The sequence below is a fragment of the Pseudorasbora parva genome, chromosome 1 (genome assembly GCF_024679245.1).
Source record: "Pseudorasbora parva isolate DD20220531a chromosome 1, ASM2467924v1, whole genome shotgun sequence".
NCBI classification, from domain to species: Eukaryota; Metazoa; Chordata; class Actinopteri; order Cypriniformes; family Gobionidae; genus Pseudorasbora; species Pseudorasbora parva.
In genome coordinates, this window is record NC_090172.1 from 1,049,533 (window position 1) to 1,072,778 (window position 23,246).

Genomic DNA, 23,246 nt, shown 5'->3' on the forward strand with positions numbered 1-23,246 from the left:
CCGATTATACAGAATGATATCTGCCGATAGCCGATTATACAGAATGATATCTGCCGATAGCCAATTATACTGAATGATATCTACCGATGGCAGACTACTCAGAATGATATCTGCCAATAGCTAGTTATTCAGAAGGATATCTGCCGATAGCTTATTATTCAGAATGATATCTGCAAAGAGCCGATTATTCAGAATGATATCTGCCGATAGCCGATTATTCAGAATGATATCTGCAAATAGCTGATTATACTGAATGATATCTGCCGATAGCCGATTATACATAATTATATTTGCCAATAGCCGATTATACAGAATGAAATCTGCCGATAGCCGATTATACAGAATGATATCTGTCGATAGCCGGTTATACAGAATGATATTTGCCAATAACCAATTATACAGAATGATATTTGCCGATAGCCGATTATACAGAATGAAATCTGCCGATAGCTGATTATTCAGAATGATATCTGCAAATAGCCGATTATACAGAATGATATCTGCCGATAGCCGATTATACAGAATTATATTTGCCAATAGCCGATTATACAGAATGAAATCTGCCGATAGCCGATTATACAGAATGATATCTGTCGATAGCCGATTATACAGAATGATATTTGCCAATAACCGATTATACAGAATGATATTTGCAAATAGCCGATTATACAGAATGAAATCTGCCGATAGCCGATTATACAGAATGAAATCTGCCGATAGCCGATTATACAGAATGATATCTGCCGATAGCCGACTGATCAGAATGATATCTGCAAATAGACAATTATACAGAATGATATCTGCCGATAGCCGACTATTCAGAATGATATCTGCCGATAGCCGATTATACAGAGTGATATCTGCCGATAGCCAATTATTCAGAATGATATCTGCAAATAGACAATTATTCAGAATGATATCTGCAAATAGCCGATTATTCAGAATGATATCTGCAAATAGCCGATTATTCAGAATGATATCTGCAAATAGACGATTATACAGAATGATATCTGCCGATAGCCGACTGATCAGAATGATATCTGCAAATAGACAATTATATAGAATGATATCTGCCGATAGCCGACTATTCAGAATGATATCTGCAAAGAGCCGATTATACAGAGTGATATCTGCCGATAGCCGATTATTCAGAATGATATCTGCAAATAGACAATTATTCAGAATGATATCTGCACATAGCCAATTATTCAGAATGATATCTGCAAATAGCCAATTATTCAGAATGACGTCAACCGCTAACCCATTATTCCGAATTATATCTGCCAACACAGATTATTCAGAATGATGTCTACCAACACCGATTATTCAAATGTTATCTGCCCAAACCGATTATTCAGAATGATGTCTACCAACACCAATTATTCCGAATGTTATCTGCCCACACAGATTATTCTGAATGATGTCTACCAACACAAATTTGTTCCGAATGTTATCTGCCCACATCGATTATTCCGAATGTTATCTGCCTACATCGATTATTCAGAATGGTGTCTACCAACACCGGTTATTCTGAATGTTATCTGCCTACATCGATTATTCAGAATGATGTCTACCAACACCGATTATTCCGAATGTTATCTGCCTACATCGATTATTCACAATGGTGTCTACCAACACCGGTTATTCTGAATGATATCTACCGATAGCCAATTATTCAGAATGATATCTACCGATGGCAGACTATTCAGAATGATATCTACCGATAGCCAATTATTCAGAATGATATCTACCAATAGCCGACTATTCAGAATTATACCTACCGATAGCCAATTATTCAGAATAAAATCTGCCGATAGCCAATTATTCAGAATGATATCTGCCGATAGCCAATTATTCAGAATGATATCTACCGATGGCAGACTACTCAGAATGATATCTGCCGATAGCTAGTTATTCAGAAGGATATTTGCCCGATAGCTAATTATTCAGAATGATATCTGCCGATAGCCGATTATTCAGAATGATATCTGCAAATAGCCGATTATACAGAATGATATCTGCTGATAGCCGATTATACAGATAGCCAATTATTCAGAATGATATCTGCCGATAGCTATTTATTCAGAATGATATCTACCGATGGCAGACTATTCAGAATGATATCTGCCGATAGCTAGTTATTCAGAAGGATATCTGCCAACAGCCGATTATTCAGAATGATATCTGCAAATAGCCGATTATTCAGAATGATATCTGCCGAAAGCCGATTATACAGAATGATATCTGCCGATAGCCGATTATACAGAATGATATCTGCCGATAGCCGATTATACAGAATGATATCTGCCGATAGCCGATTATACAGAATGATATCGGTCGATAGCCGATTATACAGAATGACATCTGCCGATAGCCGATTGTACAGATTGAAATCTGCCGATAGCCGATTATACATAATGATATCTGCCGATAGCCGATTATATCGAATTATATCTGCCGATAGCCGATTATTCAGAATGATATCTACCGATGGCAGACTATTCAGAATGATATCTACCGATAGCCGACTATTCAGAATTATATCTACCGATAGCCAATTATTCAGAATGATATGTGCAAATAGCCGATTATACAGAATAAAATCTGCAGATAGCCAATTATTCAGAATGATATCTGCCGATAGCTATTTATTCAGAATGATATGTACCGATGGCAGATTATTCAGAATGATATCTGCCGATAGCTAGTTATTCAGAAGGATATCTGCCAACAGCCGATTATTCAGAATGATATCTGCAAATAGCCGATTATTCAGAATGATATCTGCCGAAAGCCGATTATACAGAATGATATCTGCCGATAGCCGATTATACAGAATGATATCTGCCGATAGCCGATTATACAGAATGATATCTGCCGATAGCCGATTATACATAATGATATTTGCCAATAGCCGATTATACAGAATGAAATCTGTCGATAGCCGATTATACAGAATGATATCTGCCGATAGCCGATTATACAGAATGATATCTGTCGATAGCCGATTATACAGAATGACATCTGCCGATAGCCGATTGTACAGATTGAAATCTGCCGATAGCCGATTATACATAATGATATCTGCCGATAGCCGATTATATCGAATTATATCTGCCGATAGCCGATTATACAGAATGATATCTGCCGATAGCCGACTATTCAGAATGATATCTGCAAATAGACGATTATACAGAATGATATCTGCCTACATCGATTATTCAGAATGATGTCTACCAACACCGATTATTCTGAATGTTATCTGCCTACATCGATTATTCAGAATGGTGTCTACCAACACCGGTTATTCTGAATGATATCTACCGATAGCCAATTATTCAGAATGATATCTACCGATGGCAGACTATTCAGAATGATATCTACCGATAGCCGACTATTCAGAATTATATCTACCGATAGCCAATTATTCAGAATGATATCTGCAAATAGCCGATTATACAGAATAAAATCTGCAGATAGCCAATTATTCAGAATGATATCTGCCGATAGCTTTTTATTCAGAAAGATATCTACCGATGGCAGACTATTCAGAATGATATCTGCCGATAGCTAGTTATTCAGAAGGATATCTGCCAACAGCCGATTATTCAGAATGATATCTGCAAATAGCCGATTATTCAGAATGATATCTGCCGAAAGCCGATTATACAGAATGATATCTGCCGATAGCCGATTATACAGAATGATATCTGCCGATAGCCGATTATACAGAATGATATCTGCCGATAGCCGATTATACAGAATGATATCGGTCGATAGCCGATTATACAGAATGACATCTGCCGATAGCCGATTGTACAGATTGAAATCTGCCGATAGCCGATTATACATAATGATATCTGCCGATAGCCGATTATATCGAATTATATCTGCCGATAGCCGATTATTCAGAATGATATCTACCGATGGCAGACTATTCAGAATGATATCTACCGATAGCCGACTATTCAGAATTATATCTACCGATAGCCAATTATTCAGAATGATATCTGCAAATAGCCGATTATACAGAATAAAATCTGCAGATAGCCAATTATTCAGAATGATATCTGCCGATAGCTATTTATTCAGAATTATATGTACCGATGGCAGATTATTCAGAATGATATCTGCCGATAGCTAGTTATTCAGAAGGATATCTGCCAACAGCCGATTATTCAGAATGATATCTGCAAATAGCCGATTATTCAGAATGATATCTGCCGAAAGCCGATTATACAGAATGATATCTGCCGATAGCCGATTATACAGAATGATATCTGCCGATAGCCGATTATACAGAATGATATCTGCCGATAGCCGATTATACAGAATGATATCGGTCGATAGCCGATTATACAGAATGACATCTGCCGATAGCCGATTGTACAGATTGAAATCTGCCGATAGCCGATTATACATAATGAAATCTGCCGATAGCCGATTATATCGAATTATATCTGCCGATAGCCGATTATACAGAATGATATCTGTCGATAGCCGATTATACAGAATGAAATCTGCCGATAGCCGATTATACAGAATGATATCTGCCGATAGCCGACTATTCAGAATGATATCTGCAAATAGACGATTATACAGAATGATATCTGCCTACATCGATTATTCAGAATGATGTCTACCAACACCGATTATTCTGAATGTTATCTGCCTACATCGATTATTCAGAATGGTGTCTACCAACACCGGTTATTCTGAATGATATCTACCGATAGCCAATTATTCAGAATGATATCTACCGATGGCAGACTATTCAGAATGATATCTACCGATAGCCGACTATTCAGAATGATATCTACCGATAGCCAATTATTCAGAATGATATCTGCAAATAGCCGATTATACAGAATAAAATCTGCAGATAGCCAATTATTCAGAATGATATCTGCCGATAGCTATTTATTCAGAATGATATCTACCGATGGCAGACTATTCAGAATGATATCTGCCGATAGCTAGTTATTCAGAAGGATATCTGCCAACAGCCGATTATTCAGAATGATATCTGCAAAAAGCCAATTATTCAGAATGATATCTGCCGAAAGCCGATTATACAGAATGATATATGCCGATAGCCGATTATACAGAATGATATCTGCCGATAGCCGATTATACAGAATGATATCTGCCGATAGCCGATTATGCAGAATGATATCTGCCGATAGCCGATTATACAGAATGATATCTGCCGATAGCCGATTATACAGAATGAAATCTGCCGATAGCCAATTATACAGAATGATATCTGCCGATAGCCGATTATATCGAATTATATCTGCCGATAGCCGATTATACAGAATGATATCTGTCGATAGCCGATTATACAGAATGAAATCTGCCGATAGCCGATTATACAGAATGATATCTGCCGATAGCCGACTATTCAGAATGATATCTGCAAATAGACGATTATACAGAATGATATCTGCCTACATCGATTATTCAGAATAATGTCTACCAACACCGATTATTCTGAATGTTATCTGCCTGCATCGATTATTCAGAATGGTGTCTACCAACACCGGTTATTCTGAATGATATCTACCGATAGCCAATTATTCAGAAGGATATCTACCGATGGCAGACTATTCAGAATGATATCTACCGATAGCCGACTATTCAGAATTATATCTACCGATAGCCAATTATTCAGAATGATATCTGCAAATAGCCGACTATTCAGAATTATATCTACCGATAGCCAATTATTCAGAATGATATCTGCCGATAGCTATTTATTCAGAATGATATCTACCGATGGCAGACTATTCAGAATGATATCTGCCGATAGCTAGTTATTCAGAAGGATATCTGCCAACAGCCGATTATACAGAATGATATCTGCCGATAGCCGATTATTCAGAATGATATCTGCCGAAAGCCGATTATACAGAATGATATCTGCCGATAGCCGATTATACAGAATGATATCTGCCGATAGCCGATTATACAGAATGATATCTGCCGATAGCCGATTATACAGAATGATATCTGCAAATAGCCGACTATTCAGAATTATATCTACCGATAGCCAATTATTCAGAATGATATCTGCCGATAGCTATTTATTCAGAATGATATCTACCGATGGCAGACTATTCAGAATGATATCTGCCGATAGCTAGTTATTCAGAAGGATATCTGCCAACAGCCGATTATTCAGAATGATATCTGCCGATAGCCGATTATTCAGAATGATATCTGCCGAAAGCCGATTATACAGAATGATATCTGCCGATAGCCGATTATACAGAATGATATCTGCCAACAGCCGATTATTCAGAATGATATCTGCCGATAGCCGATTATTCAGAATGATATCTGCCGAAAGCCGATTATACAGAATGATATCTGCCGATAGCCGATTATACAGAATGATATCTGCCGATAGCCGATTATACAGAATGATATCTGCCGATAGCCGATTATTCAGAATGATATCTGCAAATAGACGATTATACAGAATGATATCTGCCTACTTCGATTATTCAGAATGATGTCTACCAACACCGATTATTCTGAATGTTATCTGCCTACATCGATTATTCAGAATGGTGTCTACCAACACCGGTTATTCTGAATGATATCTACCGATAGCCAATTATTCAGAATGATATCTACCGATGGCAGACTATTCAGAATGATATCTACCGATAGCCGACTATTCAGTATTATATCTACCGATAGCCAATTATTCAGAATGATATCTGCAAATAGCCGATTATACAGAATAAAATCTGCAGATAGCCAATTATTCAGAATGATATCTGCCGATAGCTATTTATTCAGAATGATATCTACCGATGGCAGACTATTCAGAATGATATCTGCCGATAGCTAGTTATTCAGAAGGATATCTGCCAACAGCCGATTATTCAGAATGATATCTGCAAATAGCCGATTATTCAGAATGATATCTGCCGAAAGCCGATTATACAGAATGATATCTGCCGATAGCCGATTATACAGAATGATATCTGCCGATAGCCGATTATACAGAATGATATCTGCCGATAGCCGATTATACAGAATGATAACTGCCGATAGCCGATTATACAGAATGATATCTGCCGATAGCCGATTATACAGAATGATATCTGTCGATAGCCGATTATACAGAATGATATCTGCCGATAGCCGATTATACAGAATGATATCTGCCGATAGCCAATTATTCTGAATGATATCTACCGATGGCAGACTACTCAGAATGATATCTGCCAATAGCTAGTTATTCAGAAGGATATCTGCCGATAGCTTATTATTCAGAATGATATCTGCAAAGAGCCGATTATTCAGAATGATATCTGCTGATAGCCGATTATTCAGAATGATATCTGCAAATAGCCGATTATACTGAATGATATCTGCCGATAGCCGATTATACATAATTATATTTGCCAATAGCCGATTATACAGAATGAAATCTGCCGATAGCCGATTATACAGAATGATATCTGTCGATAGCCGGTTATACAGAATGATATTTGCCAATAACCAATTATACAGAATGATATTTGCCGATAGCCGATTATACAGAATGAAATCTGCCGATAGCTGATTATTCAGAATGATATCTGCAAATAGCCGATTATACAGAATGATATCTGCCGATAGCCGATTATACAGAATTATATTTGCCAATAGCCGATTATACAGAATGAAATCTGCCGATAGCCGATTATACAGAAAGATATCTGTCGATAGCCGATTATACAGAATGATATTTGCCAATAACCGATTATACAGAATGATATTTGCAAATAGCCGATTATACAGAATGAAATCTGCCGATAGCCGATTATACAGAATGAAATCTGCCGATAGCCGATTATACAGAATGATATCTGCCGATAGCCGACTGATCAGAATGATATCTGCAAATAGACAATTATACAGAATGATATCTGCCGATAGCCGATTATACAGAATGATATCTGCCGATAGCCGACTATTCAGAATGATATCTGCCGATAGCCGATTATTCAGAATGATATCTGCCGATAGCCGACTATTCAGAATGATATCTGCCGATAGCCGATTATTCAGAATGATATCTGCCGATAGCCGATTATACAGAATGATATCTGCCGATAGCCGACTATTCAGAATGATATCTGCCGATAGCCGATTATACAGAGTGATATCTGCCGATAGCCAATTATTCAGAATGATATCTGCAAATAGACAATTATTCAGAATGATATCTGCAAATAGCCGATTATTCAGAATGATATCTGCAAATAGCCGATTATTCAGAATGATATCTGCAAATAGACGATTATACAGAATGATATCTGCCGATAGCCGACTGATCAGAATGATATCTGCAAATAGACAATTATATAGAATGATATCTGCCGATAGCCGACTATTCAGAATGATATCTGCAAAGAGCCGATTATACAGAGTGATATCTGCCGATAGCCGATTATTCAGAATGATATCTGCAAATAGACAATTATTCAGAATGATATCTGCACATAGCCAATTATTCAGAATGATATCTGCAAATAGCCAATTATTCAGAATGATATCTGCAAATAGCTGATTATTCAGAATGATATCTGCAAATAGCCGATTATTCAGAATGATATCAACCGATAGCCAATTATTCAGAATGATATCTGCAGATAGCCGATTATTCAGAATGATATCTGCCGATAGCCGATTATTCAGAATGATATCTGCCGATAGCCGATTATTCAGAATGATATCTGCCATTGCCAATTATTCAGAATGATATCTGCCATTGCCGATTATTCAGAGTGATATCTGCCGTTACCAATTATTCAGAATGATATTTGCCATTACCGATTATTCAGAATGATATCTGCCATTACCGATTATATAGAGTGATATCTGCCGATAGCCGATTATTCAGAATGATATCTGCAAATAGACAATTATTCAGAATGATATCTGCAAATAGCCGATTATTCAGAATGATATCTGCAAATAGCCGATTATTCAGAATGATATCTGCAAATAGCCGATTATTCAGAATGATATCTGCAAATAGCCAATTATTCAGAATGATATCAACCGATAGCCAATTATTCAGAATGATATCTGCAGATAGCCGATTATTCGGAATGATATCTGCCGATAGCCGATTATTCAGAATGATATCTGCCGATAGCCGATTATTCAGAATGATATCTGCCATTGCCGATTATTCAGAATGATATCTGCCATTGCCGATTATTCTGAATGATATCTGCCGTTACCGATTATTCAGAATGATATCTGCCATTACCAATTATTCAGAATGATATTTGCCCTTGACGATTATTCAGAGTGATATCTGCCATTACCGATTATTCAGAAAGATATCTGCCGTTACCAATTATTCAGAATGATATTTGCCATTACCGATTATTCAGAATGATATCTGCCGTTACCGATTATTCAGAATTATATCTGCCGTTACCAATTATTCAGAATGATATCTGCCAATACAGATACTAATTATGATAGTTTTATTTTTCTTAAGAAATGATACACACTCACCTAAAAGATTATTAGGAACACCTGTTCAATTTCTCATTAATGCAATTATCTAATCAGCCAACCACATGGCAGTTGCTTCAATGCATTTAGGGGTGTGGTCCTGGTCAAGATAATCTCCTGAACTCCAAACTGAATGTCCGAATGGGAAAGAAAGGTGATTTAAGCAATTTGAGCGTGGCATGGTGTTGGTGCCAGACGGGCCGGTCTGAGTATTTCACAATCTGCTCAGTTACTGGGATTTTCACGCACAACCATTTCTAGGGTTTACAAAGAATGGTGTGAAAAGGGAAGAGCATCCAGTATGCAGCAGTCCTGTGGGAGAAAATGCCTTGTTGATGCTCGAGGTCAGAGGAGAATGGGCCGACTGATTCAAGCTGATAGAAGAGCAACTTTGACTGAAATAACCACTCGTTACAACCGAGGTCTGCAGCAAAGCATTTGTGAAGCCACAACACACACAACCTTGAGGCGGATGGGCTACAACAGCAGAAGACCCCATCGGGGTCCATCTTTGGGATGTGGTGGAACGGGAGCTTCGTGCCCTGGATGTGCATCCCACAAATCTCCATCAACTGCAAGATGCTCTCCTATCAATATGGGCCAACATTTCTAAAGAATGCTTTCAGCAGCTTGATGATCAATGCCACGCAGAATTAAGGCAGTTCTGAAGGCGAAAGGGGTTAAACACAGTATTAGTGTGTGCTCCTAATAATCCGTTAGGTCAGTGTATGTGGAACCCTTTCATTTGGTACTCATCTACGAGTTCAGCATTATCCAAACAGCCATACAAAACAAAACTGTTGACTATGTCTTTACAATCCTAACATGCATGTTCAGTAATGCATGTTGTGAAAACATGGTTAGTTCATGTATGCAGAAGGAAAGAATCCTCAGTTAGTTAACACATGAGTACCGGGCAAAGGCCACATGAAGACCCTAAAGAATTATATACAATTATCTTCCAAAAATATTAAGGTAAACCCTTACGAAACCCCATACTAAATGATTAGTAGGTCAAATTCACCAACAGGTGGAGAAAATCATGTCTGTTGCATTGAAACATTTCAATATTACTCTAGTCCACTGTACAAATTTATGTCACAGCAATTGTTACAATTACTTGACATATTAAATAGGCCACATTTGAAATCAAATGTTTTATACTTACTTTCTTAAAAATGCAGAATAATACAGTCACACTTTCAGAAGACATGGCTAATTATTTGACTGACTGCATTATCTTAATGCAGGATTTTACACAAGTGAACATGAATTGAACAGAGAAAGGGAGTGCTAACAAAGAAAAAAAAGGTAACATTGAAAATGAGAAATGTGAAGCCAATGGCAAGAAAAAGCATCTGACAAACAGTCATAAAGACAAAGTACCAGAGCAGGAGAGGGGACGGGTTCTTTAGGGCTGGTGACTACGTTGGTTTTGTTGTGGATCTATAGGAGGGAGGGGACAGAGGCAGACAAGCAAAGCTTTAGACCAGCATATCGTCTAAATCACTCAAAATACACAGCTTGCTTTACTTGGATGTTGAGGGAATAGTTAATTAGCATATTTTAACATAATGATATCCCTTGACAACAATTAACTATTCCTCAACTACAGCAAAATGGACTGTCAAATAATCAGAACTGTCAGTTATGCAAAATGGCATTTTACACAAAACACATTCTTCTGTCTGAATTATGCTGTGCAAATGAGAAGTTATTTAAAAGCCACAAAAGTTTAACAGGCATAAAAGTGTGACTCCAAAAACAAAAAGAAAATAGACTCCTAAACTCCTAAGAGAATAATCCTGTAGATGAGTAACAGGATTGAGATCATTAAACAGCAAAGACTATTCATTCGGCATCAAATGATCCTAACAAACATTCCAAAATCCTCTTCCCTTCAGCACTTATTTTGTTTTTGAGAAAACCAGTCCAATTAAATACAAAGAGTGTTTCCTACAGAGACTGAAATCAAACTGAATTGAAGGTAACCCTGAATATAATAGTTCAGCTTCAGTAATAATAATTTCAATGCTTGTTTCATTCTTGTTAAGCAAACTAAACGTGTCCGTATTATGCTGTTGGGATCAATGTAAACCAAAAAACATCATAAAACCACAGTGGACGAAGCAGACATGTAATACATTTTGCAGGCATTATGCCTTGGGTCCTTACGATATTAAATAACATAGATGTTCTACACAACTAGAGCAGCCCGAATGATAATGAAATTCAAAACCCACAATCTTCCAGTAATGTGTCAATGGCTACAAATATGTTAATAACATTTCAGGTTGAGCTGTTATAACTTGCAATGTTTTCAAGTAATATACGCAATTTTACAAAATGAATGAAGGACAGGCTCATATAAATATATACAGCTGGAAAAGTTTGCAGTCTACATCTAAACACTGAACTATAGCGGAGAGAACTATGAAACTACTAGAGAATTACATTATACTAGCACATCTCACCATTGCAATTTCTGCAGAGTTAGGCTTCCTTTTCTGCAGTTAGGTGCAGTAAAACATAAAAGTGAAACTTAATTATAACCATGATACTAGATAATGATGAATTTCTCATTGTGCTAATGCTACTGCATAATTGGCTGAAATGGAGCAAAGAATCTAGCAATGATAATCCTATTATCCTCTCATACATGACAAGGAAAGATATTATCAAAGCATATAGGAAAAACATGATATAAATAAACAGTTTTTTCAGCTCTGCTAGTTCCTTTTCAAAGTGAAACTTTGTAAACTTTGTGTAAACACATGCCAATAAATCACGTTTAGATGGCAGTCCATGACGTCACACGTGATCAAAAAGGCACCTGTAATACACCTCATCAGCTTTTTTTGTATTCAGCCATCTCTCCAGAGAGTTGAATGCATTATTTGTGATGCATTTTCTGTGGGAAGCTCCACCCCTGCTTGTCTTTCTCTTGAGGAATGAGAGTCAAGCATCTACACCTTGATAAAGATAGAAAATAGTCCAACGGCGTGGTACAACGAGCACACTCGGGCCCACAATAGAGCAGCCAGAAAAATGGAGCGCAGCTGGAAGAAAACAAAACTGGAGGTTTTTCGCATTTCGTGGAAAGATAGCATGATTGCATATAGAAAAGCCATAAAAACTGCTAGATCTGCTTATTTCTCGACTTTCTTCTTAGAAGAAAACAAACACAACCCTAGGTATGTATTCGATACAGTGGCTAAATTAACAAGAAATAAAGCTTCAACTTCTGACCTTTGTAAACAGCACAGCAGTAATGACTTTATGAACTTCTTTACGTGCAAGATTAAAAATATTCGGAAGAAAATTACTATAACTGTACAACCATTATCAGACATAGCATTGTAGTATCACTGAGGAAAAATTACACTCATTCACTGCTATAGGAGGAGAAGAAGGCGTAGTGGTCCAAGTCGAAGTTCCTCTTCCAAAGGGAACATCTAAGTTAAGTATGTTCCCCTGAGAAAAAGCAATTATGTATTATTTTATTTGGTTTCTGATAAATTGTGGACATTGTGACCGTTCAAAACCAGCAATGAGCAATATCCAAAGTCAATCCCGCTTAACTTAAATCCTTGCTTCCAGTGGACAACTCATTCCTCTTGGCCACTACTCTTACACTAAAACCCAGAAAATAACTAATAGTACAGCGAACACCTGCCACAGTGATTGACTGACTTATAGGCAAGGAATAAAAAGCTTTGTATGACAGCTTGGCCAAAAATTGTCTGCCCAAAATGCATTTTCACAAATGAAACAATTGAAGGACCGATCAGATTTGCACGACTGGCTCATGTGGTAACTGTATATTTGTAATACCCTCACAGGACAAAGCCTTTGCTGTCTCTCAGGCTTATGTGACTCAAAGATAGGCAACCTAAAGAAAAGCCTTCACCTGCCCGGGAGCAAAATCCATAACGGTTATAAGCCCTGTAAATCAATCCTCTTAAAGGGATAGTTCACTTTAAAATAAAAATTCTGTCATCCTTTACTCACCCTCAAGTTGTTTCAAACCTGTATGAGTTTCTTTGTTCAGCTGAACACAAGGGAAGATATTTTGAAGAATGTCAGTAACCAAACAGTTCATAGTATTTTTTTTTTCCTACTTTGGAAGTCAATGGCTCCAGTTAACTGATCGGTTACTGACATTCTTCAAAATATCTTCCCTTGTGTTCAGCTGAAGAAAGAAATTCATAGAGGTTTGAAACAACTTGAGGGTGAGTAAAGGATGACAGAATTTTCATTTTAAAGTGAACTATCCCTTTAAGGGACTCGAGCGGTTCGAACCATTAAACCTTCAAGGACTACAGATAAGTTCAAGAAGGAACACAAGCGAGACACAAAGGTTTCGGCAGTGAATGCCTTTTCAAAGAAACACAAAAAAACCTCAACGGGTGTAGGTTACCTCCAACATAGACTCTAAGTGTTGCTAAAAACACCCCTAAAGGACCCAAACTGTGCTCTCTGCACTATGACGCATTTGAAAGCACAGAGCAGGGTCGGCAACCCATGGCACTTAGAGAAGTAAACGCTGGCACGTGAGCAAAAGCGAGAGCGCCGTATGTGTTTCATTCAGATAAAGTACCTTGTACCTTCATACAGGTCTATATTTAGGAAATCATTCCACATAGTAACAGAGCGTGACTGCACAAGTTACTGATTGACAGCTTACAGGGGATGTTTAATGCTATTTCATTCATTCCGACTTACTTCCACAGTAGAGTTGATTCTCAAGATAAACACAGACAAAATAAAAAATACAAAAAATGAGTTGGACGTATGATGGAGTATTTCTGTGCTAAATACACTCCTTCAAGATTCACACACGTTTCAGAGAGTTTTTTTTCGAGCATGGCCCTGTGTGACATCATAAAGGGCGGAACTCCTTATATGGGCACTTCTCCCGGATCATCATCAAGCTTCAGGTTACGGCGCTGCAAAAAAATGCTATTCTTACTTAGTATTTTTGTCTTGTTTCTAGTCCAAACATCTAAACATTCTTAAAACAAGAAGTATTTACTAGACAAGCAAAAGTTATTGTCTTGTTTTGGGAAAAAATAACTCAAAATTACAATGAGTTTTTGCTTAAAATAAGATAAATAATCTGCCAATGGGGTGAGAAAAATAATCTTAATTCAAACAGAAAACAGGATTATTTTACTCACCCCATTGAGAATAAATAAATATTGAACTTATTTTAAGCAAAAACTCTTAATTTTGAGTTATTTTTTCCTCCAAAACAAGACACTAATTTGTACTTGTCTAGTAAATGTTTCTTAATGTAAGAATTGTTTGATATTTAGACTAGAAACAAGACAAAAATACTAAGTAAGAAGAGCATTTTTTGCAGTGTTCATTTACAATCACATGGAAAACATCAGAAAATGATCTTTTCTAATGGGATAAAATGCATCGTTAGCGATTACTAAAGAAGTGTCTGTCTGTGTGTGTGTGTGTGTGTGTGTGTGTGTGTGTGTGTGTGTGTGTGTGTGTGTGTGTGTGTTGGGTAGGTTTAGGGGCAGGGGTAGTGTAGGGGAATAAGAAAATATAGTTTGTACAGTATAAACGTTACGGATATGTAATGTCCCCACATTTCACAAAAACAAACGTGTGTGTGTGTGTGTGTGTGTGTGTGTGTGTGTGTGTGTGTCTTTAGTTCCGCCCACTGTACGCCTCCACAAGCTCGGCTGTTTTCAGAAAGAATCGGTTCATTGTATCTGTCTTATATAAATATGATAGGATTTATATAAATATGATAATAGGACCCCCTCGAAAACGAGATGGTTCATCTCAAGGGGTTAATCCTATTAATAAATTCAACGATAAACTAAAGACTCTTGGGACATATGAAAGATCAACACGACTCTATAGATACTCAAGATTAACATGACACTGTGTGTGTTATGATAACCCTTTAAAGCTTCCGCTGTACATAGTTAATGCTATACATTTCACTGAGTTTTCAACCAAGTGTATTGAGTCCTATTAAACATTCCACACATTAAAATGACTGTGATTTTTTTGCATTCCAGGTGAAATTGGAAAATATGCATCTGGTAGTTGAAGCCACATATGTAAATTTGACTTTTGAGCACACATATGTATATAAACCTAGTAAAATAATAAAAATCTGTGCATCCCCACTGGAGCTGAGCAAAAGCTTTCTGAAGCCATGACCCAAAAGAGCACTAATGCGTGCACATGCTCACCAATTAAACACGCTAAGCAAACATGTATGTGCAGTCGCTTCAATGTAAATGACTATGTATTTATGTTTTTGTTTGCATGGATGTGTATGCATGTAAAGATGAGATATGTAGGTTGTATTAAGTTAAACAAGATTCCGAGTGTAAGGTTAGGAACTATAGAAGTAATGAGGCTGGTGGTCATTAATATATGTGTTAAAAAACACAATTTTTTTTAATAAGAAGTTGTCTGTGCACTCACTCCAACAAAGCTAAGTGTTCGTCAGGGTGTTTTGCTCAGAGGTGGACAAAATACACAAAACTTACTCTTACTATTACTTGAGTAAAAGTACAGAAGTATTTGCTTTCAAAAGTAAATTTCCTTTTTTATGTCGCCGCATTATTGTATTATAGCTGTATAAATGCACATTATGCCATCATGGTTTAAGCCAGTCAGTGACGCTCCATCTGACACACTAGCAGACGACTAACTTAAACTCATTTAAATACTTGGAGAAAAGTTACAAAGCTGCTGTCACTTTAAGGCCGAATGCACGGATCCAATACACTGATACACATCTGATATTCTCACACTGTTCACCTTCACTGAAGACAGAATCAACTTTGTTTATGTGAATACTCCACTAAATGAGCATTTGGACATCCGTCTTCTTCCATTTTGCTCTAAACTATAAATCAGTGTTTAATAAATGCTGTGAAATCATTGAACTTCACGAGACTCTACAAGAGTGATTCCTGAAAGGCTTTCTGCAAAAACCCAAACGCCTTTTAAAGAAGAAAAAAATCATCACTGACTTTCAAAGCTGCGACAGAAACGACTTTCCACTTCGAGGACCTTGATAGAAATGTAGTGGAGTAAAGAGGACGATATTTGTCTTTCAGATGGAGTGAAGTTAAAGTCAGAAGATTACAGAAAAAATAATACTCCAGTAAAGCACAGAGACTCAAACAGTGAACTTCAGTACAGGACTCGAGTAAATGAGCTGAGTTACTGTCCAGCGCTGGCTTTGCTATGGTATTTTAAGTTATGTTTTGTGTGGTTTGTAGGTGAATACTTTCTAGCACAAGTCAAAACAGCTCAATCCCAAGTCTCTGAGATACATATTAGATTAATGCTGGTCTCTAAATACAGCTGCAGTCGCTCCTTTAGTCTAAGTCCAAGGGTGTCCTTTACTTTATTTACTATTGATATTATCGGTAATGGACTGAACGAACCTGAAAGTGGTAAAACTACTGCACAAATCAGTTAGAGTATTACTGGATGAAAGTTAAATCGTACTGGATGAGACGTTAATCACATAAAAATATTCACAAGTCCAGCTGAGGAGGTTTATAATGCTGAGATCAACTCAAGTCCGTGGCACATGAAGTGTCAAAGTTTAATAATTGTGTTTATTTAGCTCACCTTAACACCATCAGGCTTCTTGTACGGATTCTTGCCTGTTGACAGAAATGAAAAGAATGAACGTGAACATAAAGAGGGAAGGATTAGGGGCAAAATAGAGCAAAATAAGAATCAGTGTGTGTTACGGATTCATGATCCATTGGCCTCTGAATGAATCATAATTAAAGATTTGCATAATATAATGAAATATGACTGAGAAGTATATCATATATTTATTTGTGTCAGTGGAGTTAAAAAACTGAATTTGTAATAAGACACTGAACAGGGAAATGCTACTTAGGAGACATTTTGTAATAGGGCTGCACAATTCTGATTGGCCTATACAAGTGTATGTAATTTTACTGCTGCTTTAATATCAAAAGCTATAAGCACAATAAGGCAAAGATCTTAAATCTTACATTTTTATACTTTGTTGTCACACACTTAGAAAATGAATGTGGTTCAAATAATTTAATATTTGGAGTTTCTGTTTATTAAACAATTCTCCTTTGTTGTATTAACAACGATTTTTTCATTTTAGTGAACTCAAAATTAAGACATCCAGGTAACTTTCTTCTTAAGTTAACCCAAAAATATTTTTTACATTGTGTTACGTCTTTTGAAGCATAAAAAAGTGCATACCTCTCGACTTTCTTTACATGACTAAATGAACAAACAAATAGCAAATGCAACGTAAAGAGAGTTCCTTACTTGAGAAGTTCCGCGTAGCAAGCATGGTAGTAAGAATAGCCCCCTAAAAACATCCAGACAGAACAGAAGAGTCAAAGCTCAACTCAATCGAGAGTCTTGGAAACTGTGTAAATTATTAGTCAATGCTAGTGGATAACAATTAATCCAGCCTTCATGTTTGAGAATCGGGTCATTCTGGCTATAGCACCGAATAAACTCAAGTCAATATGGAACAAATATGGACTATTTATCTTCTTAAAGTACCTTTTTGTATATGATAAAAATCTTCATAATCTTTTATCAAAATTCAACCCTCTTTTTACAATCCAGCTCATTTCTAATGGATAACAGCCAACCCTGCACTCACTGAATATCCTACCTCACATGGAAATACTTCAGATTATGGAAGCAAAATGGTTTGCCATTACAAAAACATTTGGTTATTTTAAGGTTCAGTTATTAACTATTACCTAATTGCTAAGCATGCATATTATTTTGTTTGTTTATTAGCACTTATAAAGCACATATTAATGCCTTATTCTGCATGAGCTTATTCTACATCCCTTAATCCGACCCAATACCTAAACTTAAATGCTACAAAAACTACCTTACTAACTATTAATAAGCAGTAAATTAGGAGTTTATGAGGCAGAAGTCGGAGTTAATAGTGAATATGTGTTCCCCATACTAAAGTGTTACCAAAAATTACACAAAAAGTGGCACAAGGGCCCTGGAGTGGTTATGTGGTTATGATTAGCGAGCATTAATTATAACTCGATGAGTAAAGTTGGATGACAAACGCTGGTGTTGGCTTGCCAAAGCAAAAGTTTTAAGGATTTTTACTTAAAGTCCAAATGTTAACTTTTTCTAGGACATTGCTAACATGATTTAGCATGTTGCTAATATATTTAGGTTATGATTACCACATTCTTTTAACATGTTAATGCAAAATGCTGAACAGTTAGTCGATGCGTTCATGAGCTCAAGGATAGATTATCGTAATGCTCTACTGGGTGGTTGCCCTGCTCGCTTAATAAACAAACTCCAGCTGGTCCATGATAGATAGTTAGATAGGTAGATAGATAGATAGATAGATAGATAGATAGATAGATAGATAGATAGATAGATAGATAGATAGATAGATAGATAGATAGATAGATAGATAGATAGATAGATAGATAGATAGATAGATAGATAGATAGATAGATAGATAGATAGATAGATAGATAGATAGATAGATAGATAGATAGATAGATAGATAGATAGATAGATAGATAGATAGATAGATAGATAGATAGATAGATAGATAGATAGATAGATAGATAGATAGATTATTGTAATGCTCTACTGGGTGGTTGCCCTGCTCGCTTAATAAACAAACTCCAGCTGGTCCAAAACGCAGCAGCTAGAGTTCTTACTAGAACCAGGAAGTATGATCATATTAGTCCAGTTCTGTCAACACTGCACCGGCTCCCTATTAAACATCGCAGACATTTTAAAATCTTGCTTATTACTCAAAGCACTAAATAGTTTAGCTCCAGTCCTTAAGCGAGCTCTTAACACATTATACTCCATCACGTCTATTGCGGTCTCTAAACTCTGGCCAGTTGATAATACCTAGAATATCTAAATCAACTGCAGGCGGTCGATCATTTTCCTATTTAGCTCCTAAACTCTGGAATAGTCTTCCTAGCATTGTTCGGGAAGCAGACACACTCTGTCAGTTTAAATCTAGACTAAAAACACATCTCTTTACTATGGCATACACACAGAACATTTTTAACTTTCATTATTCAAATCAATTGACTGATTGTTAGGCTGCATTAACTAGGTCAGCCGGAACCGGGAACACTTCCCATAACACCTGATGTACTCGTTACATCATAAAAAGAGTGGCATCTACGCTAATGTTAGTCTCTCTGTTTATCCCGAGGTTTATCCCGGATCTGGGCCCTGTCCGGATCGGATGGTGGACCTGCCTGGACATGACCAACGCATCCTGGAGTGTCTGCTGAGCCGTGTCCAATGGTGTCTCCTCCGAATTTGCCTCACCGGCACGACATGCTCAAAACCCGTCTCCGGCGCAATAACTCCGATCTTTCATGTATTCATACTCTTGTGTAATCGACACCCCATCCTAAATTAACCCGTCTCTTGCGTGATCCCCAAAATTTTGAATATTCGACTCTAATATGACCTCTGACCTGTGCGGTGTCCAGAATAATAATCCTCCACTGTGTGTTAATAGGCCAGAGGAGAACTGAGTCTGGTTTCTCTAAGGTTTATTTTTCTCCATCATGCCCTGATGGAGTTTCGGCTCCTTTGGTCGCCTTTGGCTTGGCTTGCTCAGTTGGGGACACTAACATTATGATCAAAGTTATTCAACTAAATATACAAATAAAATGTATGAATTTGGTCATATATATAAACTATCCAAATTAAACTAGCAAAATCAAATTTTGTTGTAATGTTGTCCTGTTTAACACTGTGAAGTTGCTTCGAAACAATCGTCATTGTAAAAGCATGATATAAATAAAGATGATTGATGTTTCTAACATGATTTAGGCACATTGTTGGTATGTTTTAGCATGTTTCTAACATAATTAGCATACTTACTTTAAGCTTCCTCCTGGCGTTGAATTTCTTCAGGCATTCCACCGTCTCCTGTCTGTGCATCATGGAGGCCACGGTGGAGCGTTGCTGTGATACAGACAGGTAAACAATAAATTAACAACTGTTTAAGATCTATTCTTAATATCTGTCTTTGTAAGCATGTCCTGCACATTATTTTGATTTGCAGCACATTGCAATTCAGCATTAAATATGGCATTGTGCCATAATCATTCTTCCCAGAGCAAACAAACCCCTTATTTATGCAAATATTAGCAATGTGTTATTACCACTTGTGAAAGCAATTGTTAAAAAATGTAATGACTAAACGTCTTATTAAAACACACAGCTTTGTCGATTTTCTAGAAATCCTTTTACATTAAATGATCGCAAAATTATTGGAAAAAAAAAAATCACAAGATGGGCAGTTTCACTACGGAAATTGCATTCAGTGCTAAAATCTCAGAGCTACACAAACTTCTAATATAATACTTTACTTTGGAGCTAACATTGGAAGTCTATGTAATGTCCTCATTTGGCCGTGTGTGGGTGTATGTGCGTGTGTGTGTATGAGAGCGTGTGCAGACATACACAGATCCAGGGGTGTTTGAGGGCCTCAGCTGCTGTGATGCGTTTGGCAGGGTTTATAGTCAGCATCTTGTTAATCAGATCTTTGGCCTCTGGTGTCACTGTGTCCCACTCAGGAGAGGGAAACTAGGGAGAGAACACACACACGCACGCACGCACGCACGCACACACAACAGTTTTCAGTCCTGGCTGCAGAGACAAACCATATGTTGAAATGTCCTCATTATTATATAAGAAGTAAAAAAATATGATTTTAAAAGTCCTCATTAATAGATAAAAAGTCAAAAATAGAACAAGCTAAATCATAATTATAAGATACAATTTAGAAATTATGATTTTATTCATCGTCTGGTGTCATTTAAAGCCCTCTGAAGCCGCACTGAAACTGTCATCTGGACCGTGAGCCGTTTGAGGCCCATTGAAGTCCATTATATGGAGAAAAATCCTGGACCGTTATAATCAAAAACCTTCATTTCTTTTCCACTGGAGAAAGAAAGACACGGACATCTGGGATGACATGGGGGTGAGGAAACTATCAGTGAAAGTTTATTTAAAATTGAACTAATCCTTTAAGGGATGTACAATATTCTCGTGCAGAATAAGGCATGAATATGTGCTTTATAAGTATAAGTAATAATAAACAGCTAATATCCAGATGTACATGTTAATAATTTCTAGGTAATAGTGAGACTTTGTCCCTAAACTAAAGTGTTACCATTTTTCTATACCCTCACTGAGCCCTCCTCCAATGAAAACCCTGGAATCGCCCCTGTGTCAGTGTATAACTACTATTATAATCAGACTATTTATGATATCCTGGTAATGTGGGTGAGAAATCTTACATCATATGCTCCAGCTTTGATCTGCTGATAAAGTCGATGTTGGTCTTCATCCCAGAAAGGAGGGTAACCCACGAGAAGAATGTAAAGAATCACACCTATAAAAATATACAAATGAGTTATTATATTTATACTGTGTTGACTGAATACTCGATTCTGATTGGCCTGTATAAATCATCATGGTCAGGAATATATATATATTTTTTATTATGAAAAAATGTAAGGTCGGCCTATAATTTGCTAACTGGTTACTCATGATTTTATTCACTCTAGTCTGGGTTTTATTTCATTTCAGTTTTTTTAAATACTCACTGCAATGGCAAGCTTTACATTTGATGAAAAGCCTTTATTAAGATGGTATAAAACATGTCCAACCACCATTACAATCAAACTGTAACCTTTCATTTAATATTTAACCCTCTAGTGCTCTTCATGTGGCGATCATAGATGATCGATTTGTTTCATTTGAATGAAATTAGCATACTATATTAGTTATTTAATATTTTGTATTTTTAGGGGATTTTATGGAACTAAATTACAAACCCGATTTCAAAAAACTGTACAAATTGTGAATAAAAACAGAATGCAATGATGTGGAAGTTTCAAATTTCAATATTTTATTCAAAATACAACATAGATGACACATCAAATGTTTAAACTGAGAAAATGTATAATTTTAAGGGGAAAATAAATGTCATGGCATCAACACATCTCAAAGTTGTGCCGTGGCCATGTTTCCCCCTGTGTGTCTTCCCCTCTTCTTTTTATATCAGTCTGCAAACGTCTGGGACTGAGGAGACGAGCTGCTCAAGTTTAGGAATAGGAATGTTGTCCCATTCTTGTCTAATACAGGCTTCTAGCTGCTCAACTGTCTTAGGTCTTCTTTATCGCATCTTCCTCTTTATGATGCGCCAAATGTTTTCTAATGGTGAAAGATCTGGACTGCAGGCTGGCCATTTCAGTGCCGGATCCTTCTTCTACGCAGCCATGATGCTGTAATTGATGCAGTATGTGGTCTGGCATTGTCATGTTGTAAAATGCAAGGTCTTTCCTGAAAGAGTCGACGTCTGGATGGAGCAGATGTTGCTCTAGAACTTGGATAGACCTTTCAGCATTGATGGTCTTTCCAGATGTGTAAGCTGCCCATGCCACACACACTCATGAACCCCAGACCATCAGAGATCAGCTTCTGAACTGAGCGCTGAGAACAGCTTGGGTTGTCCTTGTCCTCTTTAGTCCGGATGACATGGCGTCCCAGTTTTCCAAAAAGAACTTCAAATTTTGATTGGTCTGACCCCAGAACAGTTTTCCACTTTACCACAGTCCATTTTAAACGAGCCTTGGCCCAGAGGAAACGCCTGCGCTTCTGGATCATGTTTA

General features: G+C 37.0%; 1 protein-coding gene across 10 annotated transcripts in view; it reads right to left on the minus strand.

Moving 5' to 3' along the window:
* camk2d1 (calcium/calmodulin-dependent protein kinase (CaM kinase) II delta 1) overlaps window positions 1–23,246 on the minus strand; it is a 108,449-nt gene that overhangs the window by 27,286 nt on the left and 57,917 nt on the right. For 6 of the 10 annotated variants that reach the window (XM_067450326.1, XM_067449834.1, XM_067449881.1 and 3 more), the window contains exons 9-14: window positions 21,870–21,964; window positions 21,031–21,153; window positions 20,446–20,529; window positions 17,851–17,893; window positions 17,161–17,195; window positions 10,921–10,980 (exon numbers count right to left, since the gene is read on the minus strand). In XM_067450326.1, the coding sequence (XP_067306427.1) occupies window positions 10,921–10,980; window positions 17,161–17,195; window positions 17,851–17,893; window positions 20,446–20,529; window positions 21,031–21,153; window positions 21,870–21,964 (440 nt within the window). The remainder of the gene's footprint in view (window positions 1–10,920; window positions 10,981–17,160; window positions 17,196–17,850; window positions 17,894–20,445; window positions 20,530–21,030; window positions 21,154–21,869; window positions 21,965–23,246) is intronic. The other 4 variants (XM_067450239.1, XM_067450002.1, XM_067450155.1 and 1 more) reach the window with 1 other exon arrangement.